The sequence below is a fragment of the Rattus norvegicus genome, chromosome 1 (genome assembly GCF_036323735.1).
Source record: "Rattus norvegicus strain BN/NHsdMcwi chromosome 1, GRCr8, whole genome shotgun sequence".
Classification (NCBI taxonomy): Eukaryota; Metazoa; Chordata; class Mammalia; order Rodentia; family Muridae; genus Rattus; species Rattus norvegicus.
In genome coordinates, this window is record NC_086019.1 from 167,636,064 (window position 1) to 167,664,028 (window position 27,965).

The 27,965-nt window shown below is 40.1% G+C and overlaps 4 protein-coding genes across 5 annotated transcripts; all 4 read right to left on the minus strand.

Annotated features, from left to right (window-relative positions):
• Hbb-b1 (hemoglobin, beta adult major chain) lies at positions 1 to 7,514 on the minus strand. Of its 2 annotated transcripts, none has more exons than NM_198776.2 (3): positions 7,314 to 7,457; positions 6,972 to 7,194; positions 1 to 256 (listed from the first exon to the last, which is right to left on the minus strand). In NM_198776.2, exons 1-3 carry the CDS (start codon positions 7,403 to 7,405, stop codon positions 128 to 130), a joined length of 444 nt encoding a protein of 147 aa, NP_942071.2. In that variant the 5' UTR covers positions 7,406 to 7,457; the 3' UTR covers positions 1 to 127. The 2 variants fall into 2 exon arrangements, with proteins under 2 accessions (NP_942071.2, XP_006229975.3); XM_006229913.5 differs by having other exon boundaries at positions 200 to 526; positions 7,314 to 7,514.
• Positions 7,515 to 12,795: 5,281 nt separating this feature from the next.
• Hbbl1 (hemoglobin subunit beta like 1) lies at positions 12,796 to 14,172 on the minus strand. Its single transcript, NM_001113223.2, has 3 exons — positions 14,031 to 14,172; positions 13,693 to 13,915; positions 12,796 to 13,053 (listed from the first exon to the last, which is right to left on the minus strand). The coding sequence occupies exons 1-3, from the start codon at positions 14,120 to 14,122 to the stop codon at positions 12,925 to 12,927; spliced, it is 444 nt and encodes a 147-aa protein (NP_001106694.1). The 5' UTR covers positions 14,123 to 14,172; the 3' UTR covers positions 12,796 to 12,924.
• Positions 14,173 to 19,519: 5,347 nt separating this feature from the next.
• Hbb-b2 (hemoglobin, beta adult minor chain) lies at positions 19,520 to 20,900 on the minus strand. The gene is made up of 3 exons (NM_001409355.1): positions 20,757 to 20,900; positions 20,419 to 20,641; positions 19,520 to 19,779 (listed from the first exon to the last, which is right to left on the minus strand). The coding sequence occupies exons 1-3, from the start codon at positions 20,846 to 20,848 to the stop codon at positions 19,651 to 19,653; spliced, it is 444 nt and encodes a 147-aa protein (NP_001396284.1). The 5' UTR covers positions 20,849 to 20,900; the 3' UTR covers positions 19,520 to 19,650.
• A 5,346-nt stretch (positions 20,901 to 26,246) lies between these two features.
• Hbb (hemoglobin subunit beta) lies at positions 26,247 to 27,658 on the minus strand. Its single transcript, NM_033234.1, is given in 3 exon segments — positions 26,247 to 26,504; positions 27,188 to 27,410; positions 27,520 to 27,658. Coding segments are annotated over 3 exon segments (444 nt in total). The 5' UTR covers positions 27,612 to 27,658; the 3' UTR covers positions 26,247 to 26,375.
• Positions 27,659 to 27,965: the final 307 nt, after the last annotated feature.

The window sequence follows — 27,965 nt, forward strand, 5'->3', positions numbered from 1 at the left end:
AGTGAAAGTAAATGCCTTTAATTAGTAGGACAGATTTTCAAAGGTCTTTGTCATTTTGACAACAACTGACAGAAGCTCTCTTGGGAACAATTGACCATTGAACAAAGACAAGAGCAGGAAAAGAGGTTTAGTGGTACTTGTGAGCCAGGGCACTGGCCACTCCAGCCACCACCTTCTGGAAGGCAGCCTGTGCACTCGGGGTGAATTCTTTGCCCAGGTGGTGGCCCATCATAATCACAATCATATTGCCCAGGAGCTGTGGGAAGAGGGAAGAAGCATCAACATAATTGCAGAGCAAAAATACCAGACACTTCAGGCTCATTTCAAATGGCGTTTTTGTTTCCAACTTAAAGTACTGAAAAATTATAACAAGAATTCTGCTATGTCAAACAGAATTTATATGTAAAATAATGCAGCCCTTCCACCCTGGCATGAAAGCCAATTGCTGCTACTATTCTTTAGAGCTGTGGGAAGAAACAGGGACTCACATATCTAACTTGTCCTCAGAGCAAGTTACTAGGAAATACTTAAAAGAAAACAAAAAGTAGAAAACACCAAATGCCATCTGGAACCCTGGTGCACGGAGGCTCCCGGAAAGAGCGGCGCAGATCTCCTCGGTTGCTGCCCCCGTGGAGAGGACTTAGGCAGTACCCCACGAGCACACTTGAGCCTCGGAACCTCAGGTAGGACCAACTTTTCCCCTGCAAGTGACCTGCCTGGTGAACTCAAGACACAGGCCCACAGGAACAGCTAAAGACCTGTAGAGAGGAAAAACTACAAGCCCGAAAGCAGAACACTCTGTCCCCATAACTGGCTGAAAGAAAACAGGAAAACAGGTCTACAGCACTCCTGACACACAGGCTTATAGGACAGTCTAGCTACTGTCAGAAATAGCAGAACAAAGTAACACTAGAGATAATCTGATGGCAGGAGGCAAGCGCAGGAACCCAAGCAACAGAAACCAAGACTACATGGCATCATCGGAGCCCAATTCTCCCACCAAAATAAACATGGAATATCCAAACACACCAGAAAAGCAAGATCTAGTTTCAAAATCATATTTGATCATGATGCTAGAGGCCTTCAAGAAAGACGTGAAGAACTCCCTTAGAGAACAAGTAGAAGCCTACAGAGAAGAATCGCAAAAATGCCTGAAAGAATTCCAGGAAAACACAATCAAACAGTTGAAGGAATTAAAAATGGAAATAGAAGCAATCAAGAAAGAACACATGGAAACAACCCTGGATATAGAAAATCAAAAGAAGAGACAAGGAGCTGTAGATAGAAGCCTCACCAACAGAGTACAAGAGATGGAAGAGAGAATCTCGGGAGCAGAAGATTCCCTAGAAATCATTGACTCAACTGTCAAAGATAATGTAAAGCGGAAAAAGCTACTGGTCCAAAACATACAGGAAATCCAGGACTCAATGAGAGGATCAAACATAAGGATAATAGGTATAGAAGAGAGTGAAGACTCCCAGCTCAAGGGACCAGTAAATATCTTCAACAGAATCATAGAAGAAAACTTCCCTAACCTAAAAAAAGAGATGCCCATGGGCATGCAGGAAGCCTACAGAACTCCAAATAGATTGGACCAGAAAAGAAACACCTCCCGTCACATAATAGTCAAAACACCAAACGCACAAAATAAAGAAAGAATATTAAAAGCCGTAAGGGAAAGAGGTCAAGTAACATATAAAGGCAGACCTATCAGAATCACACCAGACTTTTCGCCAGAAACTATGAAGGCCAGAAGATCCTGGACAGATGTCATACAGACCCTAAGAGAACACAAGTGCCAGCCCAGGTAACTGTATCCTGCAAAACTCTCAATTAACATAGATGGAGAAACCAAGATATTCCATGACAAAACCAAATTTACACAATATCTTTCTACAAATCCAGCACTACAAAGGATAATAAATGGTAAAGCCCAACATAAGGAGGCAAGCTATACCCTAGAAGAAGCAAGAAACTAATCGTCTTGGCAACAAAACAAAGAGAAGAAAAGCACAAAAACATAAACTCACATCCAAATATGAATATAACAGGAAGCAATAATCACTATTCCTTAATATCTCTCAACATCAATGGCCTCAACTCCCCAATAAAAAGACATAGATTAACAAACTGGATAGGCAATGAGGACCCTGCATTCTGCTGCCTACAGGAAACACACCTCAGAGACAAAGACAGACACTACCTCAGGGTGAAAGGCTGGAAAACAACTTTCCAAGCAAATGGTCAGAAGAAGCAAGCTGGAGTAGCCATTCTAATATCAAATAAAATAAATTTTCAATTAAAAGTCATCAAAAAAGATAAGGAAGGACACTTCATATTCATCAAAGGAAAAATCCACCAAGATGAACTCTCAATCCTAAATATCTATGCCCCAAATACAAGGGCACCTACATATGTAAAAGAAACCTTACTAAAGCTCAAAACACACATTACACCTCACACAATAATAGTGGGAGATTTCAACACCCCACTCTCATCAATGGACAGATCATGGAAACAGAAATTACACAGAGACGTAGACAGACTAAGAGAAGTCATGAGCCAAATGGACTTAACAGATATTTATAGAACATTCTATCCTAAAGCAAAAGGATATACCTTCTTCTCAGCTCCTCATGGTACTTTCTCCAAAATTAACCATATAGTTGGTCAAAAAACGGGCCTCAACAGGTACAGAAAGATAGAAATAATCCCATGCGTGCTATCAGACCACCACGGCCTAAAACTGGTCTTCAATAACAATAAGGGAAGAATGCCCACATATACGTGGAAATTGAACAATGCTCTACTCAATGATAACCTAGTCAAGGAAGAAATAAAGAAAGAAATTAAAAACTTTTTAGAATTTAATGAAAATGAAGGTACAACATACCCAAACTTATGGGACACAATGAAAGCTGTGCTAAGAGGAAAACTCATAGCGCTGAGTGCCTGCAGAAAGAAACAGGAAAGAGCATATGTCAGCAGCTTGACAGCACACCTAAAAGCTCTAGAACAAAAAGAAGCAAATACACTCAGGAGGAGTAGAAGGCAGGAAATAATGAAACTCAGAGCTGAAATCAACCAAGTAGAAACAAAAAGGACCATAGAAAGAATCAACAGAACCAAAAGTTGGTTCTTTGAGAAAATCAACAAGATAGATAAACCCTTAGCCAGACTAACGAGAGGACACAGAGAGTGTGTCCAAATTAACAAAATCAGAAATGAAAAGGGAGACATAACTACAGATTCAGAGGAAATTCAAAAAATCATCAGATCTTACTATAAAAGCCTATATTCAACAAAACTTGAAAATGTACAGGAAATGGACAATTTCCTAGACAAATATCAGGTACCGAAGTTAAATCAGGAACAGATAAACCAGTTAAACAACCCCATAACTCCTAAGGAAATAGAAGCAGTCATTAAAGGTCTCCCAACCAAAAAGAGCCCAGGTCCAGACGGGTTTAGTGCAGAATTCTATCAAACCTTCATAGAAGACCTCATAACAATATTATCCAAACTATTCCACAAAATTGAAACAGATGGATCACTCCCGAATTCCTTCTATGAAGCCACAATTACTCTTATACCTAAACCACACAAAGACCCAACAAAGAAAGAGAACTTCAGACCAATTTCCCTTATGAATATCGACGCAAAAATACTCAATAAAATTCTGGCAAACCGAATTCAAGAGCACATCAAAACAATCATCCACCATGATCAAGTAGGCTTCATCCCAGGCATGCAGGGATGGTTTAATATACGGAAAACCATCAACGTGATCCATTATATAAACAAACTGAAAGAACAAAACCACATGATCATTTCACTAGATGCTGAGAAAGCATTTGACAAAATTCAACACCCCTTCATGATAAAAGTCCTGGAAAGAATAGGAATTCAAGGCCCATACCTAAACATAGTAAAAGCCATATACAGCAAACCAGTTGCTAACATTAAACTAAATGGAGAGAAACTTGAAGCAATCCCACTAAAATCAGGGACTAGACAAGGCTGCCCACTCTCTCCCTACTTATTCAATATAGTTCTTGAAGTTCTAGCCAGAGCAATCAGACAACAAAAGGAGGTCAAGGGGATACAGATCGGAAAAGAAGAAGTCAAAATATCACTATTTGCAGATGATATGATAGTTTATTTAAGTGATCCCAAAAGTTCCACCAGAGAACTACTAAAGCTGATAAACAACTTCAGCAAAGTGGCTGGGTATAAAATTAACTCAAATAAATCAGTAGCCTTCCTCTACACAAAAGAGAAACAAGCCGAGAAAGAAATTAGGGAAACGACACCCTTCATAATAGACCCAAATAATATAAAGTAACTCGGTGTGACTTTAACCAAGCAAGTAAAAGATCTGTACAATAAGAACTTTAAGACACTGAAGAAAGAAATTGAAGAAGACCTCAGAAGATGGAAAGATCTCCCATGCTCATGGATTGGCAGGATTAATATAGTAAAAATGGCCATTTTACCAAAAGCGATCTACAGATTCAATGCAATCCCCATCAAAATACCAATCCAATTCTTCAAAGAGTTAGACAGAACAATTTTCAAATTCATCTGGAATAACAAAAAACCCAGGATAGCTAAAACTATCCTCAACAGTAAAAGGACTTCAGGGGGAATCACTATCCCTGAACTCAAGCAGTATTACAGAGCAATAGTGATAAAAACTGCATGGTATTGGTACAGAGACAGACAGATAGACCAATGGAATAGAATTGAAGACCCAGAAGTGAACCCACACACCTATGGTCACATGATTTTTGACAAAGGAGCCAAAACCATCCAATGGAAAAAAGATAGCATTTTCAGCAAATGGTGCTGGTGCAACTGGAGGTCAACATGTAGAAGAATGCAGATCGATCCATGCTTATCACCCTGTACAAAGCTTAAGTCCAAGTGGATCAAGGACCTCCACATCAAACCTGATACACTCAAACTTATAGAAGAAAAACTAGGGAAGCATCTGGAACACATGGGCACTGGAAAAAATTTCCTGAACAAAACACCAATGGCTTATGCTCTAAGATCAAGAATCGACAAATGGGATCTCATAAAACTGCAAAGCTTCTGTAAGGCTAAGGACACCGTGATAGGAAAAATCGGCAACCAACAGATTGGGAAAAGATCTTTACCAATCCTACAACAGATAGAGGCTTTATATCCAAAATATACAAAGAACTCAAGAAGTTAGACCGCAGGGAGACAAATAACCCTATTAAAAAATGGGGTTCAGAGCTAAACAAAGAATTCACAGCTGAGGAATGCCGAATGGCTGAGAAACACCTAAAGAAATGTTCAACATCTTTAGTCATAAGGAAAATGCAAATCAAAACAACCCTGAGATTTCACCTCACACCAGTGAGAATGGCTAAGATCAAAAACTCAGGTGACAGCAGATGCTGGCGAGGATGTGGAGAAAGAGGAACACTCCTCCATTGTTGGTGGGATTGCAGACTGGTACAACCATTCTGGAAATCAGTCTGGAGGTTCCTCAGAAAATTGGACATTGAACTGCCTGAGGATCCAGCTATACCTCTCTTGGGCATATACCCAAAAGATGCCCCAACATATACAAAAGGCACGTGCTCCACTATGTTCATCGCAGCCTTATTTATAATAGCCAGAAGCTGGAAAGAACCCAGATGCCCTTCAACAGAGGAATGGATACAGAAAATGTGGTACATCTACACAATGGAATATTACACAGCTATCAAAAACAACGGCTTTATGAAATTCGTAGGCAAATGGTTGGAACTGGAAAATATCATCCTGAGTGAGCTAACCCAAACACAGAAAGACATACATGGTATGCACTCACTGATAAGTGGCTTTTGGCCCAAATGCTTGAATTACCCTAGATGCCTAGAACAAATGAAACTCGAGACGGATGATCAAAATGTGAATGCTTCACTCCTTCTCTAAAAGGGGAACAAGAATACCCTTGGCAGGGAAGAGAGAGGCAAAGATTAAAACAGAGACTGAAGGAACTCCCATTCAGAGCCTGCCCCACATGTGGCCCATACATATACAGCCACCCAATTAGACAAGATGGATGAAGCAAAGAAGTGGAGACCGACAGGAGCCGGATATAGATCTCTCCTGAGAGACACAGCCAGAATACAGCAAATACAGAGGCGAATGCCAGCAGCAAACCACTAAACTGAGAATAGGACCCCCGTTGAAGGAATCAGAGAAAGAACTGGAAGAGCTTGAAGGGGCTCGAGACCCCATATGTACAACAATGCCAAGCATCCAGAGCTTCCAGGGACTAAGCCACTACCTAAAGACTATGCATGGACTGATCCTGGACTCTGACCTCATAGGTAGCAATGAATATCCTAGTAAGAGCACCAGTGGAAGGGGAAGCCCTGGGTCCTGCTAAGACTGAACCCCCAGTGAACTAGACTGTTGGGGGGAGGGCGGCAATGGGGGGATGGTTGGGAGGGGAACACCCATAAGGAAGGGGAGCGGGGAGGGGGATGTTTACCCGGAAACCAAAGAATTATTATTACGTATTAAATAAATTAAAAAAAATTTAAAAAAAAGAAAACAAAAAGTAGATAAAAAAGACAAAATTGAAATGAGGAGAAAAGAAAGAGGTAGGGTAATAGAAAGAGGAGGTAAGAGAGGAGGAGGGGAAACTGAGATCAGGATGGAAAGTAAATAAGTCAGTTAATTAATTTTTTTAAAAAAGAAAAAACCGCAACTAAAAATTAAAAGTTTACTCAAGAAAGACGAAATGATAACATAGAACAGAGTGAGAGGGAGAAGTGATTGTGAGTAGAGGATAAAATAACTGGACTCCTGTCAACACTCCACAGGGCACACCCACACACCTTCATCAAAACTGCTTCCTAGAGTGGCTTCCTCTTTCCTTCTGATAGGAAGGTGACCAGGAAAGCCACAGGAAAGACACCCAGTGGGGAGCCCATCAGACTCACCCTGAAGTTCTCAGGATCCACATGCAGCTTGTCACAGTGGAGTTCACTGAGGCTGCCAAAGGTGCCCTTGAGGTTGTCCAAGTGTTTCAGGCCATCATCGAAGGCGTTTATCACCTTTTTGCCATGGGCCTTCACCTGGGGGTTACCCATGATAGCAGAGACAGAGGACAGGTCCCCAAATTTAGAAAAGTACCTCTGGGTCCAAGGGTAGACAATAAGCAGACTACAAAGGGAAACATAGCCAGGAGACAATAAAAGTTAGTGCCTGCTGGAAAGCAGACCTCTGTCTCCAAGCACCAAACTTCTACTTAGGAGCTGTATCCTTGTAACCTGGATACCAACCTGGCAAGGGACTCAGCGCCAATTTCAACAGGGTTCACCTTTCCCCACAGGCCATTAACAGTAGCCTTCTCAGCATCAGTTAGGTGCACCATGGTGTCTGTTCCTGAGGTTGCGAGTCAACACAACAGTATCAGAAGCAAATATAAGAAGCAACTCATTCTGTTCTGCTTTATATGCCAAATTCTGCCCCCTGATCACTCTGTCCTGTGTGAGCAGATTGCCAATGTGAGGGTGTGCCTCTGCAGGGTGAGGCTTCAGAGATGATAGCCATAACTACTCAGGGTGGCTATGGTACAGGCTTAGGTATAAGAGTTCCAGGTCTTCACTCTGAGTAGTGTGTGTTCTTACCCTTGCAGCAAACTCTGTCTCTAAAACATCCTTAACTATTGTATTTATGAATTTTTGCATTAATAACATAATTTGTCTGTTAGATATTACCTCTTCGATTTGTTTACTCTAAAAATGAAAATTTAAAGCCCTTTATACATGAGAAAATTTGCCTTAATTTTTGTTTGTTTGTTTTGCTTTTGGGGGGGTTGTTTCTTTCTTTGTTTTTAATTTGAGTGCATGAGAGGATCTCCCCCCACTAATGTAGATTAGAGAACATAAGAAAAAGACAACATAATCATTCTTCTATTGGTTTTCTTCGTCTTTGGAAGAAATCTTTATGTAGGAAAATAAATATGTATTCATTTATTTCAAGTATGTTTTATGTGTTTCCTTATTTCTATAATTTGTTCATTTAGTCATGTAATTTGGAGGAAGTAGCATGCAGCTGAATTGATCATGTCTTGGATATTTCTCTCTCTTTTAGTTCTTGAGATGGAGAAACAGAAAAAAAGAACTCTCAATTCAGAAAAAAAAATGAATTCGAAGCTAGCTGTAGCCCAAAGATTAAAAGTAATTTTCAGACAACCCATTATCTGGAAGGAAAGATTGAATGGTCCAGTTCTGTTTTTCTGTCTGTCATCATCTGCAGATGTCTGGAATATCAGAAGGACTTCCTGTCACTTAAATGGAAAGTTTCGTGAAATAGAAAGGGTGAAGAAAAGGAGAGAGAGAGAAAGGAGGGAAAATTGAAAGAGAGAAAGAAAGAGGGAGGGAAAGAAGAAAGGTTTTCCTACTGACAAGGAAATCCAGTAGCAAGGAGCTTGAATGACTTTCCCTGTGTTTTTCCTGTGTTCAAGAACTCTCTTTCTCTCTCTCTCTCTCTCTCTCTCTCTCTCTCTCTCTCTCTCTCTCTCTCTCCTCACTTCCCTCACCCTCACTGATTCAGTCACTCATTCTGCTTCCAGGTGTATACTATGTTTGCATAGAGTCATTTTCTTGCTTGATAGTCCTTACCTAGTCCCATTTGCTCCTTCTCTATATTTGCAATTACTGTTAAATTATTCAAGTTTCATCTTCATGCCCTTCCCGTCTCATTTTACTTCCATCCTCAAAACTCTAACATAAAATGTCCTCAACTTTTCATGCTAAGAAAAGCTAACTTTCTGATGTTAAAAACCCCCAGGAAGCCTTAAATAAGCTCTGAGGTTCACACAAAGAGAAGACATGAAAGGAGGAGGAGGACCTCAGAAAGGAGGCTTCAGCATGAGAGGATGAGGGAGGGACATAGGGTGAGAATGACTCATGTGTGTGAGAGAGATATGTGAAAGTGTTGAACCATGAAGAGAAGTAGCAAGCACTTCTTAGCAGTAGATTAGCTCAGCTCTTGCTCTGTCTCTGTTTCTCTGTCTCTCTCTATCTCTGTCTCTTAATCTGTCTGTCTCCCTGTTTCTCTGTGTGTGTCTCTGTCTCTGTCTCTCTGTCTCTCTGTCTCTCTCTCCCTCTCTCTGTCTCTCTCTCCCTCTCTCTGTCTCTCCCCACCCCCTCTCTCTCTCTCTCTCTTCCTGTCTCTCTCCTCCTATCCCTATGAGTCCTGTTTACTCGTTTAGTCATTCATCTTCTGGTCAAGTCCTCAACTCCTCTGCCTCCTAGAATTCTTCCTCTTCCTCTTCTTTGGGGATCCCGTTGCTCTTCCTAGTAAACACTGTGGCTCTGTATCAGCTCCTATCCGTTGTTGAATGATGACTATCATGATGACTGAACTGGGCACCAATCTATGAGTATGTGAGAATATCATCAGGAATCATTTTATTCACTTTGTTAAGAAGTTTCTTTCAGTCATGTTAGGCTCTATCCTGGATGACCAGACAGACTACCTCTGGTTCTTACTTCATGCCTGACTTTTAGGAAGATTTTCCTTGCTCAGGAATGTAAGATTATGCTTCCTGAAATGACTCTGGAGTAGCTCTGTCTCTGTCCTGAAAGCCTGTGGATTTTTGGAACTCTCAGTACTATTGAATGTGTAGTTACTAGATAACTTTTAAAAACACATTCTGCAAAGTGTCTTTGTTTCTTGGAAAAGGAGTGTGGGAGAATTTGCATCCACACCTCCAGCTCCAGTTGATCCAGAGGGTAACATTCAATCAGGCCTCTGGTTCTTCTTACAGATCGAGAGAGGATTACTGGACTAGAACCCACCCCACTTCCCCAGTACCTAAAAACAATGTGGGTAAATCAACCACCTCCATCTGCTTCAGAGAAAAATAAAACTAATACATTATAATTAGGATTCAGTCAAGGAGTCCAACTGTGAAATGATGTACAACACCATCTAGCTCTCTTTGAACCAGTGTCTACTACTAATGTTCATCAAACCAAGAAAAAGTAGGCAAGGGCTCTACCTACTGCAAAATGGATTGCTCATCCTATCCTTCTAGCTAGGCAAAAGTCCTACTTATAGGAATTATGGGACAGTTATAAAAAGCTTAAATGGAAGACACTGCTTTGAGAACAATGGTATATAGATTTAAGAGCATTGGATGCTGCATTCAAGAGGGACATGAAATACCTGGGCTCAGAACTATTTTAATGGATCCTATATTTTATTCTTTATGTTATCTAATTTCTCATTTTACTCTAAGTCTTTAGTTCATGTACAGTTGCATTTTTTTGCCTTATGACAAGGGCTCAATCTCATAAAATTTGGGTTATTTTATTCTGTGCCTATACAGATCGTTCTGTAAATAAAGTTCACGTATTAATGTAGTCATCTCAAAATCTTACTGTAACAGAGAGTAGAGTATAGAAAACTTGGAACGTATATTTAGTTTCCAGAATTGAGCATAACCTGGATGGTTATAGAAAGAAAAAGAAATTGAGGGTATATTAGCTATTGTGTTAATTCTAGTAACTCCATAAGAATAAAAGTTGTCCGACTCTATGAAGAAGAGATTTGATATCAACCCATTCCTGGATATTGAAGATAGATTTATTAAGAAAAATAAGTGCTTTCATCTAAGGGAAATTGCATAAGACACCAGTAATGAGCCTTAAAAACTAGGTATTCTTATTCTCTCTAGTCTTTTTTATTATTATTTTTATAACATTTAATGTTAATGTAAGCAATGAAAAAAGTACAAAAAACAAAATATAATATCAGTTATCAACATCTTTAAATTGTCTTAAATGTTTCATTTGTTGACTGTTTTTATTTATTATTGGATAATTTCTGTATTTACATTTCAAATGTTACTCCATTTCCCCTCCTCCCCCTACTTCTAGGAAGATACTCCCACCCAATCATTCCCAACTTAACACACTAACATTCTCCTATGCTGGGGAAACCAGTCTTCATAGGACCAAGAGCTTCTCCTATTGATGCCAGACACTACCATCCTCTGCTGCATATGCAGCTGGAGGCATGGGTCCCTCCATGTATATACTCTTTTGTTGGTGGTTTAGTCCCTAGGGATTCTGGTTAATTGATATTGTTGTTCTTCCTATGGGGTTGAAAACCCCTTCAGCTCCTTCAGACCTTTCTCTAACTCCTCCAATGGGGTCCCCATGCTCAGTTGGATGGTTAGCTACAAGGGTCCGCATCTATAAGACTCTGGCAGAGCCTTTCAGGAGAAATCAATATCAGATTCCTGTCAGCAAGCACTTGTTGGCATCAGCAATAGTGACTGGATTTGGTGGCTGCATATGGGATGGATCTCCAGGTAGGACAGTCACAGGATGACCTTTCTTTTAGTTCCTGCTCCACTCTTTGTCCCTGTATTTCCTCCTTTAGGTATTTTGTTCACCATTTTAAGAAGGACTTAAGCATTCACATTATGGTCTTTCTTTTTCTTGAGCTTCATATAGTCTGTAATTATTTTTTGGGAATTCCAGGCTTTTAGGCTAATATCCACTTACCAGTGAGTGCATACCAAGTGTGTTGTTTTCTGACTGGGTTACCTCACTCAAGAGGATACTTTCTAGTTCCATCCATTTGCCTCAGAATTTCATGTAGTCATTATTTGTAATAGCTGAGTAGTATTCCACTGTATAAGTGTACCATACTTTCTGTATCTGTTCCTCTGTTGAAGGACATCTGAGTTCTTTCCAGCTTCTGCCTAATATAAATAAGGCTGTTATGAACATAGTGGAACATGTGTCCTTGTTACGTGTTGGAGTATCTTTTGAATGTGTGCCCAGGAGTGATATAGCCAGGTTCTCAGGTAGCATTATGTCCAATTTTCTAAGAAACCTCCAGACTTATTTCCAGAGTAGTACCAGCTTGCAAACCACCTGCATCTGCTGTCCCCTGAGTTTTTGAACTTAGCCATTCTGACTGGTGTAAGAGTGAATCTCAGGGCTATTTTTATTTGCATTTCCCTGATGAATAAGGATGCTGAACATTTTCTTTAGGTGCTTCTCAGTCATTCAATATTCCTTAGTTGCAAATGTACCCCATTTTCAATAGGATTATTTGGTTCTCTGGAGACTTGAAGTTCTTGTCATACAAATCTTTCACTTGCTTGGTTAGAGTCACACTGATGTATTTTATATTATTTGTGACTATTGTGAAGGGTGCCATTTCTTATATTTCTCTCATTCTTAACTCCTAACTCAGGCCAGAGCCTGGTGTGATGTGTGACGGTCCCAGAGAAAACACCATTTGAAAACTCATAGTGAATATTGACTGTGGAGGCATGTTATGACAAACAGAGCACTTCTATTCTCTCTTTAAGCATACCTCTATTGCTATTGGAGATGTCTAAGGTAACAGATTCAGGAAAAATAAATGTAGCTAGGTAAACTTTAGAGAATAGTGGTAATTTTAGGCAAGAAGAATTATTGGCTAGAAATCTGTGAGGTGCTGGGTAGGTAAGAGAAAAGACAGGAGACATTTATGAGGAAAACTAGAGAAAACAAGTAATTTACATAAAATGTAACCAAAATCTAGTGTGTAAATGAAACCATGTCTTGAATTTTCTCTTAGGTGTTCAGAGGGGAGCATTAGGAGCTGTGCCTTATACCTTACTGTCCCAGCATATATCATGAAGCACAAATCATTTATTTCCCCAAGGTCAGAACTGAACGCTCACTGCTTTGTATCTTGAAACCTAAGCATGAACCCTTCTATGAGATACAATTAATTTAACACACCATTGCAGTGAAAGTAAATGCCTTTAATTAGTAGGACAGATTTTCAAAGGTCTTTGTCATTTTGACAACAACTGACAGATGCTCTCTTGGGAACAATTGACCATTGCACAAAGACAAGAGCAGGAAAAGAGGTTTAGTGGTACTTGTGAGCCAGGGCACTGGCCACTCCAGCCACCACCTTCTGGAAGGCAGCCTGTGCACAGGGGGTGAATTCCTTGCCCAGGTGGTGGCCCAACACAATCACAATCATATTGCCCAGGAGCTGTGGGAAGAGGGAAGATGTTTCAACATGAAGTATAACAACAATATCAGACACTGCAGGCCCATTTCAAATGGAGTTTGCAGTTATAATCTTAAAAGACAGGCAGAATGACTACTGAGTTCTCCTGGTCAATTTTGATAAGAATTCCTCTAGCAGACAAAATTTATATGCAAAATATATATTTCCCTATCATCTTAGCCTGAAAGCCAATTATTGTTCTACTATTCCTTACAGGTGTGGAATGAGTGAATCATTGATCTTTACGTCCTCAGAGTAAAGTAGCAGGAAACACTTGAAACAAAAGAGAAAGTACTACGTTTTTTAAAGTCTAGAAGGTACCCTCATGGCTGAATAAAAAAAGAGAGAGAAAGTACATAAAAGATGTACTTTAAACCTGCAACAGAAAAATTAAAAGTTTACCAAAGAAAGAGGAAATGACAACATAGAAGAACAGAGTGAGAGGGAGAAGTGATTGTGAATAGAGGATAAAATAACTGGACTCCTGTCAACACTCCACAGGGCATATCCACACATCATCATCAAAACTGCTCCCTAGAATTGCTTCCTCTTTCCTTCTGATAGGAATTTGAGCAGGAAAGCCACAGGAAGGACACCCAGTGGGGAGCCCATTAGACTCACCCTGAAGTTCTCAGGATCCACATGCAGCTTGTCACAGTGGAGTTCACTCAGATGAGCAAAGGTGCCCTTGAGGTTGTCCAAGTGTTTCAGGCCATCATTGAAGGCATTTATCACCTTCTTGCCATGGGCCTTCACCTGGGGGTTACCCATGATAGCAGAGGCAGAGGACAGGTCCCCAAATTTAGAAAAGTACCTCTGGGTCCAAGGGTAGACAACCAGCAGCCTACAAAGGGAAACATAGCCAGAAGACAAAAAAGTTAGTGCCTGCTGGAAAGCAGACCTCTGTCTCCAAGCACCAAACTTCTACTTAGGAGCTACCTTGTAACCTGGATACCAACCTGCCCAGGGCCTCAGCGCCAACATTATCAGCATTCACCTTTCCCCACAGGCCACTAACAGTAGCCTTCTCAGCATCAGTTAGGTGCACCATGGTGTCTGTTCCTGAGGTTGCGAGTCAACACAACAGTATCAGAAGCAAATATAAGAAGCAACTGGTTCTGTTCTGCTTTATATGCCAAATTCTGGCCCCTGATCACTCTGTCCTGTGTGAGCAGATTGGGCAATGTGAGGGTGTGCCTCTGCAGAGTGAGGCTTCAGAGATGATAGCCATAACTACTCAGGGTGGCTATGGTACAGGCTTAGGTATAAGAGTTCCAGGTCTTCACTCTGAGTAGTGTGTGTTCTTACCCTTGCAGCAAACTCTGTCTCTAAAACATCCTTAACTATTGTATTTATGAATTTTTGCATTAATAACATAATTTGTCTGTTAGATATTACCTCTTCGATTTGTTTACTCTAAAAATGAAAATTTAAAGCCCTTTATACATGAGAAAATTTGCCTTAATTTTTGTTTGTTTGTTTTGCTTTTGGGGGGGTTGTTTCTTTCTTTGTTTTTAATTTGAGTGCATGAGAGGATCTCCCCCCACTAATGTAGATTAGAGAACATAAGAAAAAGACAACATAATCATTCTTCTATTGGTTTTCTTCGTCTTTGGAAGAAATCTTTATGTAGGAAAATAAATATGTATTCATTTATTTCAAGTATGTTTTATGTGTTTCCTTATTTCTATAATTTGTTCATTTAGTCATGTAATTTGGAGGAAGTAGCATGCAGCTGAATTGATCATGTCTTGGATATTTCTCTCTCTTTTAATTCTTGAGATGGAGAAACAGAAAAAAAGAACTCTCAATTCAGAAAAAAAAATGAATTCGAAGCTAGCTGTAGCCCAAAGATTAAAAGTAATTTTCAGACAACCCATTATCTGGAAGGAAAGATTGAATGGTCCAGTTCTGTTTTTCTGTCTGTCATCATCTGCAGATGTCTGGAATATCAGAAGGACTTCCTGTCACTTAAATGGAAAGTTTCGTGAAAGAGAAAGGGTGAAGAAAAGGAGAGAGAGAGAAAGGAAGGGAAAATTGAAAGAGAGAAAGAAAGAGGGAGGGCAAGAAGAAAGGTTTTCCTACTGACAAGGAAATCCAGTAGCAAGGAGCTTGAATGACTTTCCCTGTGGTTTCCTGTGTTCAAGATCTCTCTCTCTCTCTCTCTCTCTCTCTCTCTCTCTCTCTCTCTCTCTCTCTCTCTCTCCCTCTCTCTCTCTCTCTTTCTCTCTCTCCTCACTTCCCTCACCCTCACTGATTCAGTCACTCATTCTGCTTCCATGTGTATACTATGTTTGCATAGAGTCATTTTCTTGCTTGATAGTCCTTACCTAGTCCCATTTGCTCCTTCTCTATATTTGCATTTACTGTTAAATTATTCAAGTTTCATCTTCATGCCCTTCCCGTCTCATTTTACTTCCATCCTCAAAACTCTAACATAAAATGTCCTCAACTTTTCATGCTAAGAAAAGCTAACTTTCTGATGTTAAAAACCCCAGGAAGCCTTAAATAAGCTCTGAGGTTCACACAAAGAGAAGACATGAAAGGAGGAGGAGGACCTCAGAAAGGAGGCTTCAGCATGAGAGGATGAGGGAGGGACATGGGGTGAGAATGACTCATGTGTGTGAGAGAGATATGTGAAAGTGTTGAACCATGAAGAGAAGTAGCAAGCACTTCTTAGCAGTAGATTAGCTCAGCTCTTGCTCTGTCTCTGTTTCTCTGTCTCTCTCTATCTCTGTCTCTTAATCTGTCTGTCTCTCTGTTTCTCTGTGTATGTCTCTGTCTCTGTTTCTCTCTGTTTCTCTCTCTCTCTCTCTGTCTCTCTCTCTCTTTCTCCCCCTCTCTCTCTCCCTCTCTCTTTCTCTCTCTCTCCTGCTATCCCTATGAGTCCTGTTTACTCGTTTAGTCATTCATCTTCTGGTCAAGTCCTCAACTCCTCTGCCTCCTAGAATTCTTCCTCTTCCTCTTCTTTGGGGATCCCGTTGCTCTTCCTAGTAAACACTGTGGCTCTGTATCTGCTCCTATCCGTTGTTGAATGATGACTATCATGATGACTGAACTGGGCACCAATCTATGAGTATGTGAGAATATCATCAGGAATCATTTCATTGACTTTGTTAAGAAGTTTCTGTCAGTCATGTTAGGCTCTATCCTGGATGACCAGACTGACTACCTCTGGTTCTTACTTCATGCCTGATTTTTAGGAAGATTTTCCTTGCTCAGGAATGTAAGATTATGCTTCCTGAAATGATTCTGGAGTAGCTCTCTCTCTGTCCTGAAAGCCTGTGGATTTTTGGAACTCTCAGTACTATTGAATGTGTAGTTACTAGATAACTTTTAAAAACACATTCTGCAAAGTGTCTTTGTTTCTTGGAAAAGGAGTGTGGGAGAATTTGCATCCACACCTCCAGCTCCAGTTGATCCAGAGGGTAACATTCAACCAGGCCTCTGGTTCTTCTTACAGATCCAGAGAGGATTACTGGACTAGAACCCACCCCACTTCCCCAGTACCTAGAAGCAATGTGGGTAAAGCGACCAGCTCCATCTGCTTCAGAGAAAAATAAAACTAATACATTATAATTAGGATTCAGTCAAGGAGTCCAACTGTGAAATGATGTACAACACCATCTAGCTCTCTTTGAACCAGTGTCTACTACTAATGTTCATCAAACCAAGAAAAAGTAGGCAAGGGCTCTACCTACTGCAAAATGGATTGCTCATCCTATCCTTCTAGCTAGGCAAAAGTCCTACTTATAGGAATTATGGGACAGTTATAAAAAGCTTAAATGGAAGACACTGCTTTGAGAACAATGGTATATAGATTTAAGAGCATTGGATGCTGCATTCAAGAGGGACATGAAATACCTGGGCTCAGAACTATTTTAATGGATCCTATATTTTATTCTTTATGTTATCTAATTTCTCATTTTACTCTAAGTCTTTAGTTCATGTACAGTTGCATTTTTTTGCCTTATGACCAGGGCTCAATCTCATAAAATTTGGGTTATTTTATTCTGTGCCTATACAGATCGTTCTGTAAATAAAGTTCACGTATTAATGTAGTCATCTCAAAATCTTACTGTAACAGAGAGTAGAGTATAGAAAACTTGGAACGTATATTTAGTTTCCAGAATTGAGCATAACCTGGATGGTTATAGAAAGAAAAAGAAATTGAGGGTATATTAGCTATTGTGTTAATTCTAGTAACTCCATAAGAATAAAAGTTGTCCGACTCTATGAAGAAGAGATTTGATATCAACCCATTCCTGGATATTGAAGATAGATTTATTAAGAAAAATAAGTGCTTTCATCTAAGGGAAATTGCATAAGACACCAGTAATGAGCCTTAAAAACTAGGTATTCTTATTCTCTCTAGTCTTTTTTATTATTATTTTTATAACATTTAATGTTAATGTAAGCAATGAAAAAAGTACAAAAAACAAAATATAATATCAGTTATCAACATCTTTAAATTGTCTTAAATGTTTCATTTGTTGACTGTTTTTATTTATTATTGGATAATTTCTGTATTTACATTTCAAATGTTATTCCATTTCCCCTCCTCCCCCTACTTCTAGGAAGATACTCCCACCCAATCATTCCCAACTTAACACACTAACATTCTCCTATGCTGGGGAAACCAGTCTTCATAGGACCAAGAGCTTCTCCTATTGATGCCAGACACTACCATCCTCTGCTGCATATGCAGCTGGAGGCATGGGTCCCTCCATGTATATACTCTTTTGTTGGTGGTTTAGTCCCTAGGGATTCTGGTTAATTGATATTGTTGTTCTTCCTATGGGGTTGAAAACCCCTTCAGCTCCTTCAGACCTTTCTCTAACTCCTCCAATGGGGTCCCCATGCTCAGTTGGATGGTTAGCTACAAGGGTCCGCATCTATAAGACTCTGGCAGAGCCTTTCAGGAGAAATCAATATCAGATTCCTGTCAGCAAGCACTTGTTGGCATCAGCAATAGTGACTGGATTTGGTGGCTGCATATGGGATGGATCTCCAGGTAGGACAGTCACAGGATGACCTTTCTTTTAGTTCCTGCTCCACTCTTTGTCCCTGTATTTCCTCCTTTAGGTATTTTGTTCACCATTTTAAGAAGGACTTAAGCATTCACATTATGGTCTTTCTTTTTCTTGAGCTTCATATAGTCTGTAATTATTTTTTGGGAATTCCAGGCTTTTAGGCTAATATCCACTTACCAGTGAGTGCATACCAAGTGTGTTGTTTTCTGACTGGGTTACCTCACTCAAGAGGATACTTTCTAGTTCCATCCATTTGCCTCAGAATTTCATGTAGTCATTATTTGTAATAGCTGAGTAGTATTCCACTGTATAAGTGTACCATACTTTCTGTATCTGTTCCTCTGTTGAAGGACATCTGAGTTCTTTCCAGCTTCTGCCTAATATAAATAAGGCTGTTATGAACATAGTGGAACATGTGTCCTTGTTACGTGTTGGAGTATCTTTTGAATGTGTGCCCAGGAGTGATATAGCCAGGTTCTCAGGTAGCATTATGTCCAATTTTCTAAGAAACCTCCAGACTTATTTCCAGAGTAGTACCAGCTTGCAAACCACCTGCATCTGCTGTCCCCTGAGTTTTTGAACTTAGCCATTCTGACTGGTGTAAGAGTGAATCTCAGGGCTATTTTTATTTGCATTTCCCTGATGAATAAGGATGCTGAACATTTTCTTTAGGTGCTTCTCAGTCATTCAATATTCCTTAGTTGCAAATGTACCCCATTTTCAATAGGATTATTTGGTTCTCTGGAGACTTGAAGTTCTTGTCATACAAATCTTTCACTTGCTTGGTTAGAGTCACACTGATGTATTTTATATTATTTGTGACTATTGTGAAGGGTGCCATTTCTTATATTTCTCTCATTCTTAACTCCTAACTCAGGCCAGAGCCTGGTGTGATGTGTGACGGTCCCAGAGAAAACACCATTTGAAAACTCATAGTGAATATTGACTGTGGAGGCATGTTATGACAAACAGAGCACTTCTATTCTCTCTTTAAGCATACCTCTATTGCTATTGGAGATGTCTAAGGTAACAGATTCAGGAAAAATAAATGTAGCTAGGTAAACTTTAGAGAATAGTGGTAATTTTAGGCAAGAAGAATTATTGGCTAGAAATCTGTGAGGTGCTGGGTAGGTAAGAGAAAAGACAGGAGACATTTATGAGGAAAACTAGAGAAAACAAGTAATTTACATAAAATGTAACCAAAATCTAGTGTGTAAATGAAACCATGTCTTGAATTTTCTCTTAGGTGTTCAGAGGGGAGCATTAGGAGCTGTGCCTTATACCTTACTGTCCCAGCATATATCATGAAGCACAAATCATTTATTTCCCCAAGGTCAGAACTGAACGCTCACTGCTTTGTATCTTGAAACCTAAGCATGAACCCTTCTATGAGATACAATTAATTTAACACACCATTGCAGTGAAAGTAAATGCCTTTAATTAGTAGGACAGATTTTCAAAGGTCTTTGTCATTTTGACAACAACTGACAGATGCTCTCTTGGGAACAATTGACCATTGCACAAAGACAAGAGCAGGAAAAGAGGTTTAGTGGTACTTGTGAGCCAGGGCACTGGCCACTCCAGCCACCACCTTCTGGAAGGCAGCCTGTGCACAGGGGGTGAATTCCTTGCCCAGGTGGTGGCCCAACACAATCACAATCATATTGCCCAGGAGCTGTGGGAAGAGGGAAGATGTTTCAACATGAAGTAGAACAACAATATCAGACACTGCAGGCCCATTTCAAATGGAGTTTGCAGTTATAATCTTAAAAGACAGGCAGAATGACTACTGAGTTCTCCTGGTCAATTTTGATAAGAATTCCTCTAGCAGACAAAATTTATATGCAAAATATATATTTCCCTATCATCTTAGCCTGAAAGCCAATTATTGTTCTACTATTCCTTACAGGTGTGGAATGAGTGAATCATTGATCTTTACGTCCTCAGAGTAAAGTAGCAGGAAACACTTGAAACAAAAGAGAAAGTACTACGTTTTTTAAAGTCTAGAAGGTACCCTCATGGCTGAATAAAAAAAGAGAGAGAAAGTACATAAAAGATGTACTTTAAACCTGCAACAGAAAAATTAAAAGTTTACCAAAGAAAGAGGAAATGACAACATAGAAGAACAGAGTGAGAGGGAGAAGTGATTGTGAATAGAGGATAAAATAACTGGACTCCTGTCAACACTCCACAGGGCATATCCACACATCATCATCAAAACTGCTCCCTAGAATTGCTTCCTCTTTCCTTCTGATAGGAATTTGAGCAGGAAAGCCACAGGAAGGACACCCAGTGGGGAGCCCATTAGACTCACCCTGAAGTTCTCAGGATCCACATGCAGCTTGTCACAGTGGAGTTCACTCAGATGAGCAAAGGTGCCCTTGAGGTTGTCCAAGTGTTTCAGGCCATCATTGAAGGCATTTATCACCTTCTTGCCATGGGCCTTCACCTGGGGGTTACCCATGATAGCAGAGGCAGAGGACAGGTCCCCAAATTTAGAAAAGTACCTCTGGGTCCAAGGGTAGACAACCAGCAGCCTACAAAGGGAAACATAGCCAGAAGACAAAAAAGTTAGTGCCTGCTGGAAAGCAGACCTCTGTCTCCAAGCACCAAACTTCTACTTAGGAGCTACCTTGTAACCTGGATACCAACCTGCCCAGGGCCTCAGCGCCAACATTATCAGCATTCACCTTTCCCCACAGGCCACTAACAGTAGCCTTCTCAGCATCAGTTAGGTGCACCATGGTGTCTGTTCCTGAGGTTGCGAGTCAACACAACAGTATCAGAAGCAAATATAAGAAGCAACTGGTTCTGTTCTGCTTTATATGCCAAATTCTGGCCCCTGATCACTCTGTCCTGTGTGAGCAGATTGGGCAATGTGAGGGTGTGCCTCTGCAGAGTGAGGCTTCAGAGATGATAGCCATAACTACTCAGGGTGGCTATGGTACAGGCTTAGGTATAAGAGTTCCAGGTCTTCACTCTGAGTAGTGTGTGTTCTTACCCTTGCAGCAAACTCTGTCTCTAAAACATCCTTAACTATTGTATTTATGAATTTTTGCATTAATAACATAATTTGTCTGTTAGATATTACCTCTTCGATTTGTTTACTCTAAAAATGAAAATTTAAAGCCCTTTATACATGAGAAAATTTGCCTTAATTTTTGTTTGTTTGTTTTGCTTTTGGGGGGGTTGTTTCTTTCTTTGTTTTTAATTTGAGTGCATGAGAGGATCTCCCCCCACTAATGTAGATTAGAGAACATAAGAAAAAGACAACATAATCATTCTTCTATTGGTTTTCTTCGTCTTTGGAAGAAATCTTTATGTAGGAAAATAAATATGTATTCATTTATTTCAAGTATGTTTTATGTGTTTCCTTATTTCTATAATTTGTTCATTTAGTCATGTAATTTGGAGGAAGTAGCATGCAGCTGAATTGATCATGTCTTGGATATTTCTCTCTCTTTTAATTCTTGAGATGGAGAAACAGAAAAAAAGAACTCTCAATTCAGAAAAAAAATGAATTCGAAGCTAGCTGTAGCCCAAAGATTAAAAGTAATTTTCAGACAACCCATTATCTGGAAGGAAAGATTGAATGGTCCAGTTCTGTTTTTCTGTCTGTCATCATCTGCAGATGTCTGGAATATCAGAAGGACTTCCTGTCACTTAAATGGAAAGTTTCGTGAAAGAGAAAGGGTGAAGAAAAGGAGAGAGAGAGAAAGGAAGGGAAAATTGAAAGAGAGAAAGAAAGAGGGAGGGCAAGAAGAAAGGTTTTCCTACTGACAAGGAAATCCAGTAGCAAGGAGCTTGAATGACTTTCCCTGTGGTTTCCTGTGTTCAAGATCTCTCTCTCTCTCTCTCTCTCTCTCTCTCTCTCTCTCTCTCTCTCTCTCTCTCTCTCCCTCTCTCTCTCTCTCTTTCTCTCTCTCCTCACTTCCCTCACCCTCACTGATTCAGTCACTCATTCTGCTTCCATGTGTATACTATGTTTGCATAGAGTCATTTTCTTGCTTGATAGTCCTTACCTAGTCCCATTTGCTCCTTCTCTATATTTGCATTTACTGTTAAATTATTCAAGTTTCATCTTCATGCCCTTCCCGTCTCATTTTACTTCCATCCTCAAAACTCTAACATAAAATGTCCTCAACTTTTCATGCTAAGAAAAGCTAACTTTCTGATGTTAAAAACCCCAGGAAGCCTTAAATAAGCTCTGAGGTTCACACAAAGAGAAGACATGAAAGGAGGAGGAGGACCTCAGAAAGGAGGCTTCAGCATGAGAGGATGAGGGAGGGACATGGGGTGAGAATGACTCATGTGTGTGAGAGAGATATGTGAAAGTGTTGAACCATGAAGAGAAGTAGCAAGCACTTCTTAGCAGTAGATTAGCTCAGCTCTTGCTCTGTCTCTGTTTCTCTGTCTCTCTCTATCTCTGTCTCTTAATCTGTCTGTCTCTCTGTTTCTCTGTGTATGTCTCTGTCTCTGTTTCTCTCTGTTTCTCTCTCTCTCTCTCTGTCTCTCTCTCTCTTTCTCCCCCTCTCTCTCTCCCTCTCTCTTTCTCTCTCTCTCCTGCTATCCCTATGAGTCCTGTTTACTCGTTTAGTCATTCATCTTCTGGTCAAGTCCTCAACTCCTCTGCCTCCTAGAATTCTTCCTCTTCCTCTTCTTTGGGGATCCCGTTGCTCTTCCTAGTAAACACTGTGGCTCTGTATCTGCTCCTATCCGTTGTTGAATGATGACTATCATGATGACTGAACTGGGCACCAATCTATGAGTATGTGAGAATATCATCAGGAATCATTTCATTGACTTTGTTAAGAAGTTTCTGTCAGTCATGTTAGGCTCTATCCTGGATGACCAGACTGACTACCTCTGGTTCTTACTTCATGCCTGATTTTTAGGAAGATTTTCCTTGCTCAGGAATGTAAGATTATGCTTCCTGAAATGATTCTGGAGTAGCTCTCTCTCTGTCCTGAAAGCCTGTGGATTTTTGGAACTCTCAGTACTACTGAATGTGTAGTTACTAGATAACTTTTAAAAACACATTCTGCAAAGTGTCTTTGTTTCTTGGAAAAGGAGTGTGGGAGAATTTGCATCCACACCTCCAGCTCCAGTTGATCCAGAGGGTAACATTCAACCAGGCCTCTGGTTCTTCTTACAGATCCAGAGAGGATTACTGGACTAGAACCCACCCCACTTCCCCAGTACCTAGAAGCAATGTGGGTAAAGCGACCAGCTCCATCTGCTTCAGAGAAAAATAAAACTAATACATTATAATTAGGATTCAGTCAAGGAGTCCAACTGTGAAATGATGTACAACACCATCTAGCTCTCTTTGAACCAGTGTCTACTACTAATGTTCATCAAACCAAGAAAAAGTAGGCAAGGGCTCTACCTACTGCAAAATGGATTGCTCATCCTATCCTTCTAGCTAGGCAAAAGTCCTACTTATAGGAATTATGGGACAGTTATAAAAAGCTTAAATGGAAGACACTGCTTTGAGAACAATGGTATATAGATTTAAGAGCATTGGATGCTGCATTCAAGAGGGACATGAAATACCTGGGCTCAGAACTATTTTAATGGATCCTATATTTTATTCTTTATGTTATCTAATTTCTCATTTTACTCTAAGTCTTTAGTTCATGTACAGTTGCATTTTTATGCGTTATGACAAGGGCTCAATCTAATAAAATTTGGGTTATTTTATTCTGTGCCTATACAGATCGTTCTGTAAATAAAGGTCACGTATTAATGTAGTCATCTCAAAATCTTACTGTAACAGAGAGTAGAGTATAGGAAACTTGGAACGTATATTTTGTTTGCAGAATTGAGCATAACCTGGATGGTTATAGAAAGAAAAAGAAATTGAGGATATATTACCTATTGTGTTAATTCTAGTAATTCCATGAGAATAAAAGTTGTCTGACTCTATGAAGAAGAGATTTGATATCAACCCATTCCTGGATATTGAAGATAGATTTATTAAGAAAAATAAGTGCTTTCATCTAAGGGAAATTGCATAAGACACCAGTAATGAGCCTTAAAAACTAGGTATTCTTATTCTCTCTAGTCTTTTTTATTATTATTTTTACAACATTTAATGTTAATGTAAGCAATGAAAAAATTACAAAAAACAAAATATAGTATCAGTTATCAACATCTTTAAATTGTCTTAAATGTTTCATTTGTTGACTGTTTTTATTTATTATTGGATAATTTCTGTATTTACATTTCAAATGTTATTCCATTTCCCCTCCTCCCCCTACTTCTAGGAAGATACTCCCACCCAATCATTCCCAACTTAACACACTAACATTCTCCTATGCTGGGGAAACCAGTCTTCATAGGACCAAGAGCTTCTCCTATTGATGCCAGACACTACCATCCTCTGCTGCATATGCAGCTGGAGGCATGGGTCCCTCCATGTATATATTCTTTTGTTGGTGGTTTAGTCCCTAGGGATTCTGGTTAATTGATATTGTTGTTCTTCCTATGGGGTTGAAAACCCCTTCAGCTCCTTCAGACCTTTCTCTAACTCCTCCAATGGGGTCCCCATGCTCAGTTGGATGGTTAGCTACAAGGGTCCGCATCTATAAGACTCTGGCAGAGCCTTTCAGGAGAAATCAATATCAGATTCCTGTCAGCAAGCACTTGTTGGCATCAGCAATAGTGGCTGGATTTGGTGGCTGCATATGGGATGGATCTCCAGGTAGGACAGTCACAGGATGACCTTTCTTTTAGTTCCTGCTCCACTCTTTGTCCCTGTATTTCCTCCTTTAGGTATTTTGTTCACCATTTTAAGAAGGACTTAAGCATTCACATTATGGTCTTTCTTTTTCTTGAGCTTCATATAGTCTGTAATTATTTTTTGGGAATTCCAGGCTTTTAGGCTAATATCCACTTATCAGTGAGTGCATACCATGTGATTTGTTTTCTGACTGGGTTACCTCACTCAAGAGGATACTTTCTAGTTCCATCCATTTGCCTCAGAATTTCATGTAGTCATTATTTGTAATAGCTGAGTAGTATTCCACTGTATAAGTGTACCATACTTTCTTTATCTGTTCCTCTGTTGAAGGACATCTGAGTTCTTTCCAGCTTCTGCCTAAAATAAATAAGGCTGTTATGAACATAGTGGAACATGTGTCCTTGTTACGTGTTGGAGTATCTTTTGAGTGTGTGCCCAGGAGTGATATAGCCAGGTTCTCAGGTAGCATTATGTCCAATTTTCTAAGAAACCTCCAGACTTATTTCCAGAGTTGTACCAGCTTGCAAACCACCTGCAACTCCTGTCCCCTGAGTTTTTGAACTTAGCCATTCTGACTAGTGTAAGAGTGAATCTCAGGGCTATTTTTATTTGCATTTCCCTGATGAATAAGGATGCTGAACATTTTCTTTAGGTGCTTCTCAGTCATTCAATATTCCTTAGTTGCAAATGTACCCCATTTTCAATAGGATTATTTGGTTCTCTGGAGACTTGAAGTTCTTGTCATACAAATCTTTCACTTGCTTGGTTAGAGTCACACTGATGTATTTTATATTATTTGTGACTATTGTGAAGGGTGTCATTTCTTATATTTCTCTCATTCTTAACTCCTAACTCAGGCCAGAGCCTGGTGTGATGTGTGACGGTCCCAGAGAAAACACCATTTGAAAACTCATAGTGAATATTGACTGTGGAGGCATGTTGTGACAAACAGAGCACTTCTATTCTCTCTTTAAGCATACCTCTATTGCTATTGGAGATGTCTAAGGTAACAGATTCAGGAAAAATAAATGTAGCTAGGTAAACTTTAGAGAATAGTGGTAATTTTAGGCAAGAAGAATTATTGGCTAGAAATCTGTGAGGTGCTGGGTAGGTAAGAGAAAAGACAGGAGACATTTATGAGGAAAACTAGAGAAAACAAGTAATTTACATAAAATGTAACCAAAATCTAGTGTGTAAATGAAACCATGTCTTGAATTTTCTCTTAGGTGTTCAGAGGGGAGCATTAGGAGCTGTGCCTTATACCTTACTGTCCCAGCATATATCATGAAGCACAAATCATTTATTTCCCCAAGGTCAGAACTGAACGCTCACTGCTTTGTATCTTGAATCCTAAGCATGAACCCTTCTATGAGATACAATTAATTTAACACACCATTGCAGTGAAAGTAAATGCCTTTAATTAGTAGGACAGATTTTCAAAGGTCTTTGTCATTTTGACAACAACTGACAGATGCTCTCTTGGGAACAATTGACCATTGCACAAAGACAAGAGCAGGAAAAGAGGTTTAGTGGTACTTGTGAGCCAGGGCACTGGCCACTCCAGCCACCACCTTCTGGAAGGCAGCCTGTGCACAGGGGGAGAATTCCTTGCCCAGGTGGTGGCCCAACACAATCACAATCATGTTGCCCAGGAGCTGTGGGAAGAGGGAAGAACCATCAACATAATTGCAGAGCAAAAATACCAGACACTTCAGGCTCATTTCAAATGGTGTTTTCGTTTCCAACTTAAAGTACTGAAAAATTATAATGAGAATTCTATGTCAGACAGAATTTATTGTAAAATATATTCTTCTCTTCCACTCTGGCATGAAAGCCAATTACTGCTACTACTCTTTAGAGCTGTGGGAAGAAACAGGGACTCACATATCTTCCTTGTCCTCAGAGCAAGTTACTAAGAAATATTTAAAAGAAAACAAAAAGTTGATTAAAAAAAGAGAAAATGGACTGAGGAGAAAAGAAAGAGGTAGGGTAATAGAAAGCAGAGAGAAGGACTGGGAAGAGAGGAAGAGGGGAAGCTGAGATCGGGATGGAAAGTAAATAAGTCAGTTAATTAATTTTTTTAAAAAGAAAAAACTGCATCTGAAAATTAAAAGTTTACCAAAGAAAGAGGAAATGACAACATAGAATAATAGAGTGAGAGGGAGAAGTGATTGTGAATAGAGGATAAAATAACTGGACTCCTGTCAACACTCCACAGGGCACATCCACACATCATCATCAAAACTGCTCCCTAGAGTGGCTTCCTCTTTCCTTCTGATAGGAATTTGAGCAGGAAAGCCACAGGAAGGACACCCAGTGAGGAGCCCATCAGACTCACCCTGAAGTTCTCAGGATCCACATGCAGCTTGTCACAGTGGAGTTCACTCAGATGAGCAAAGGTGCCCTTGAGGTTGTCCAAGTGTTTCAGGCCATCATTGAAGGCGTTTATCACCTTCTTGCCATGGGCCTTCACCTTAGGGTTACCCATGATAGCAGAGGCAGAGGACAGGTCCCCAAAGCTATCAAAGTACCTCTGGGTCCAAGGGTAGACAACCAGCAGCCTACAAAGGGAAACATAGCCAGGATACAATAAAAGTTAGTACCTGCTGGAAAGCAGACCTCTGTCTCCAAGCACCAAACTTCTACTTGCCTTGTAACCTGGATACCAACCTGCCCAGGGCCTCGCCACCAACATCATCAGGGTTCACCTTTCCCCACAGGCCATTAACAGCAGCCTTCTCAGCATCAGTCAGGTGCACCATGGTGTCTGTTTCTGAGTTTGTGAGTCAACACAACTATGTCAGAAGCAAATGTGAGGAGCGACTGATCCCGCCCCACCTTTTATGCTCTGCCTGGCTCCTGCTCTCGCTGTCCTGTGTGAGCAGATTGGCCAATACCAGGGTGTGGCTCTACAGCATCAGGCTTCGGTGATGACAAGCATATCTCTCCCTGGATGCTGGGCCACTGGCTCAGGAGTGCCAGCTCTGGGTACTCCCTCTGAAGAAAACGCTGTCCCAAAAGCATTCTTTTTTGCAATGCATTTGCTCAATCAACTACTAAATTGCTTGTTAAAATTACTTTTCCACTGAGAAGCAAAGCTTAAAAGTGAATTTCTT

What these genes read in the sequence shown, in the direction of transcription:
- Hbb-b1 (NM_198776.2), bottom strand. Translation starts at nt 7,405, where the DNA reads ATGGTGCACCTAACTGATGCTGAGAAGGCTACTGTTAATGGCCTGTGG. An exon ending in GGCGCTGAGTCCCTTGCCAG is followed by an intron (nt 7,195 to 7,313) that starts GTTGGTATCCAG and finishes TTCCCTTTGTAG; the next exon opens with TCTGCTTATTGTCTACCCTT. An exon ending in TGGATCCTGAGAACTTCAGG is followed by an intron (nt 257 to 6,971) that starts GTGAGTCTGATG and finishes CTCTTCCCACAG; the next exon opens with CTCCTGGGCAATATGATTGT.
- Hbbl1 (NM_001113223.2), bottom strand. Translation starts at nt 14,122, where the DNA reads ATGGTGCACCTAACTGATGCTGAGAAGGCTACTGTTAGTGGCCTGTGG. An exon ending in GGCGCTGAGGCCCTGGGCAG is followed by an intron (nt 13,916 to 14,030) that starts GTTGGTATCCAG and finishes TTCCCTTTGTAG; the next exon opens with GCTGCTGGTTGTCTACCCTT. An exon ending in TGGATCCTGAGAACTTCAGG is followed by an intron (nt 13,054 to 13,692) that starts GTGAGTCTAATG and finishes CTCTTCCCACAG; the next exon opens with CTCCTGGGCAATATGATTGT.
- Hbb-b2 (NM_001409355.1), bottom strand. Translation starts at nt 20,848, where the DNA reads ATGGTGCACCTAACTGATGCTGAGAAGGCTACTGTTAGTGGCCTGTGG. An exon ending in GGCGCTGAGGCCCTGGGCAG is followed by an intron (nt 20,642 to 20,756) that starts GTTGGTATCCAG and finishes TTCCCTTTGTAG; the next exon opens with GCTGCTGGTTGTCTACCCTT. An exon ending in TGGATCCTGAGAACTTCAGG is followed by an intron (nt 19,780 to 20,418) that starts GTGAGTCTAATG and finishes CTCTTCCCACAG; the next exon opens with CTCCTGGGCAATATGATTGT.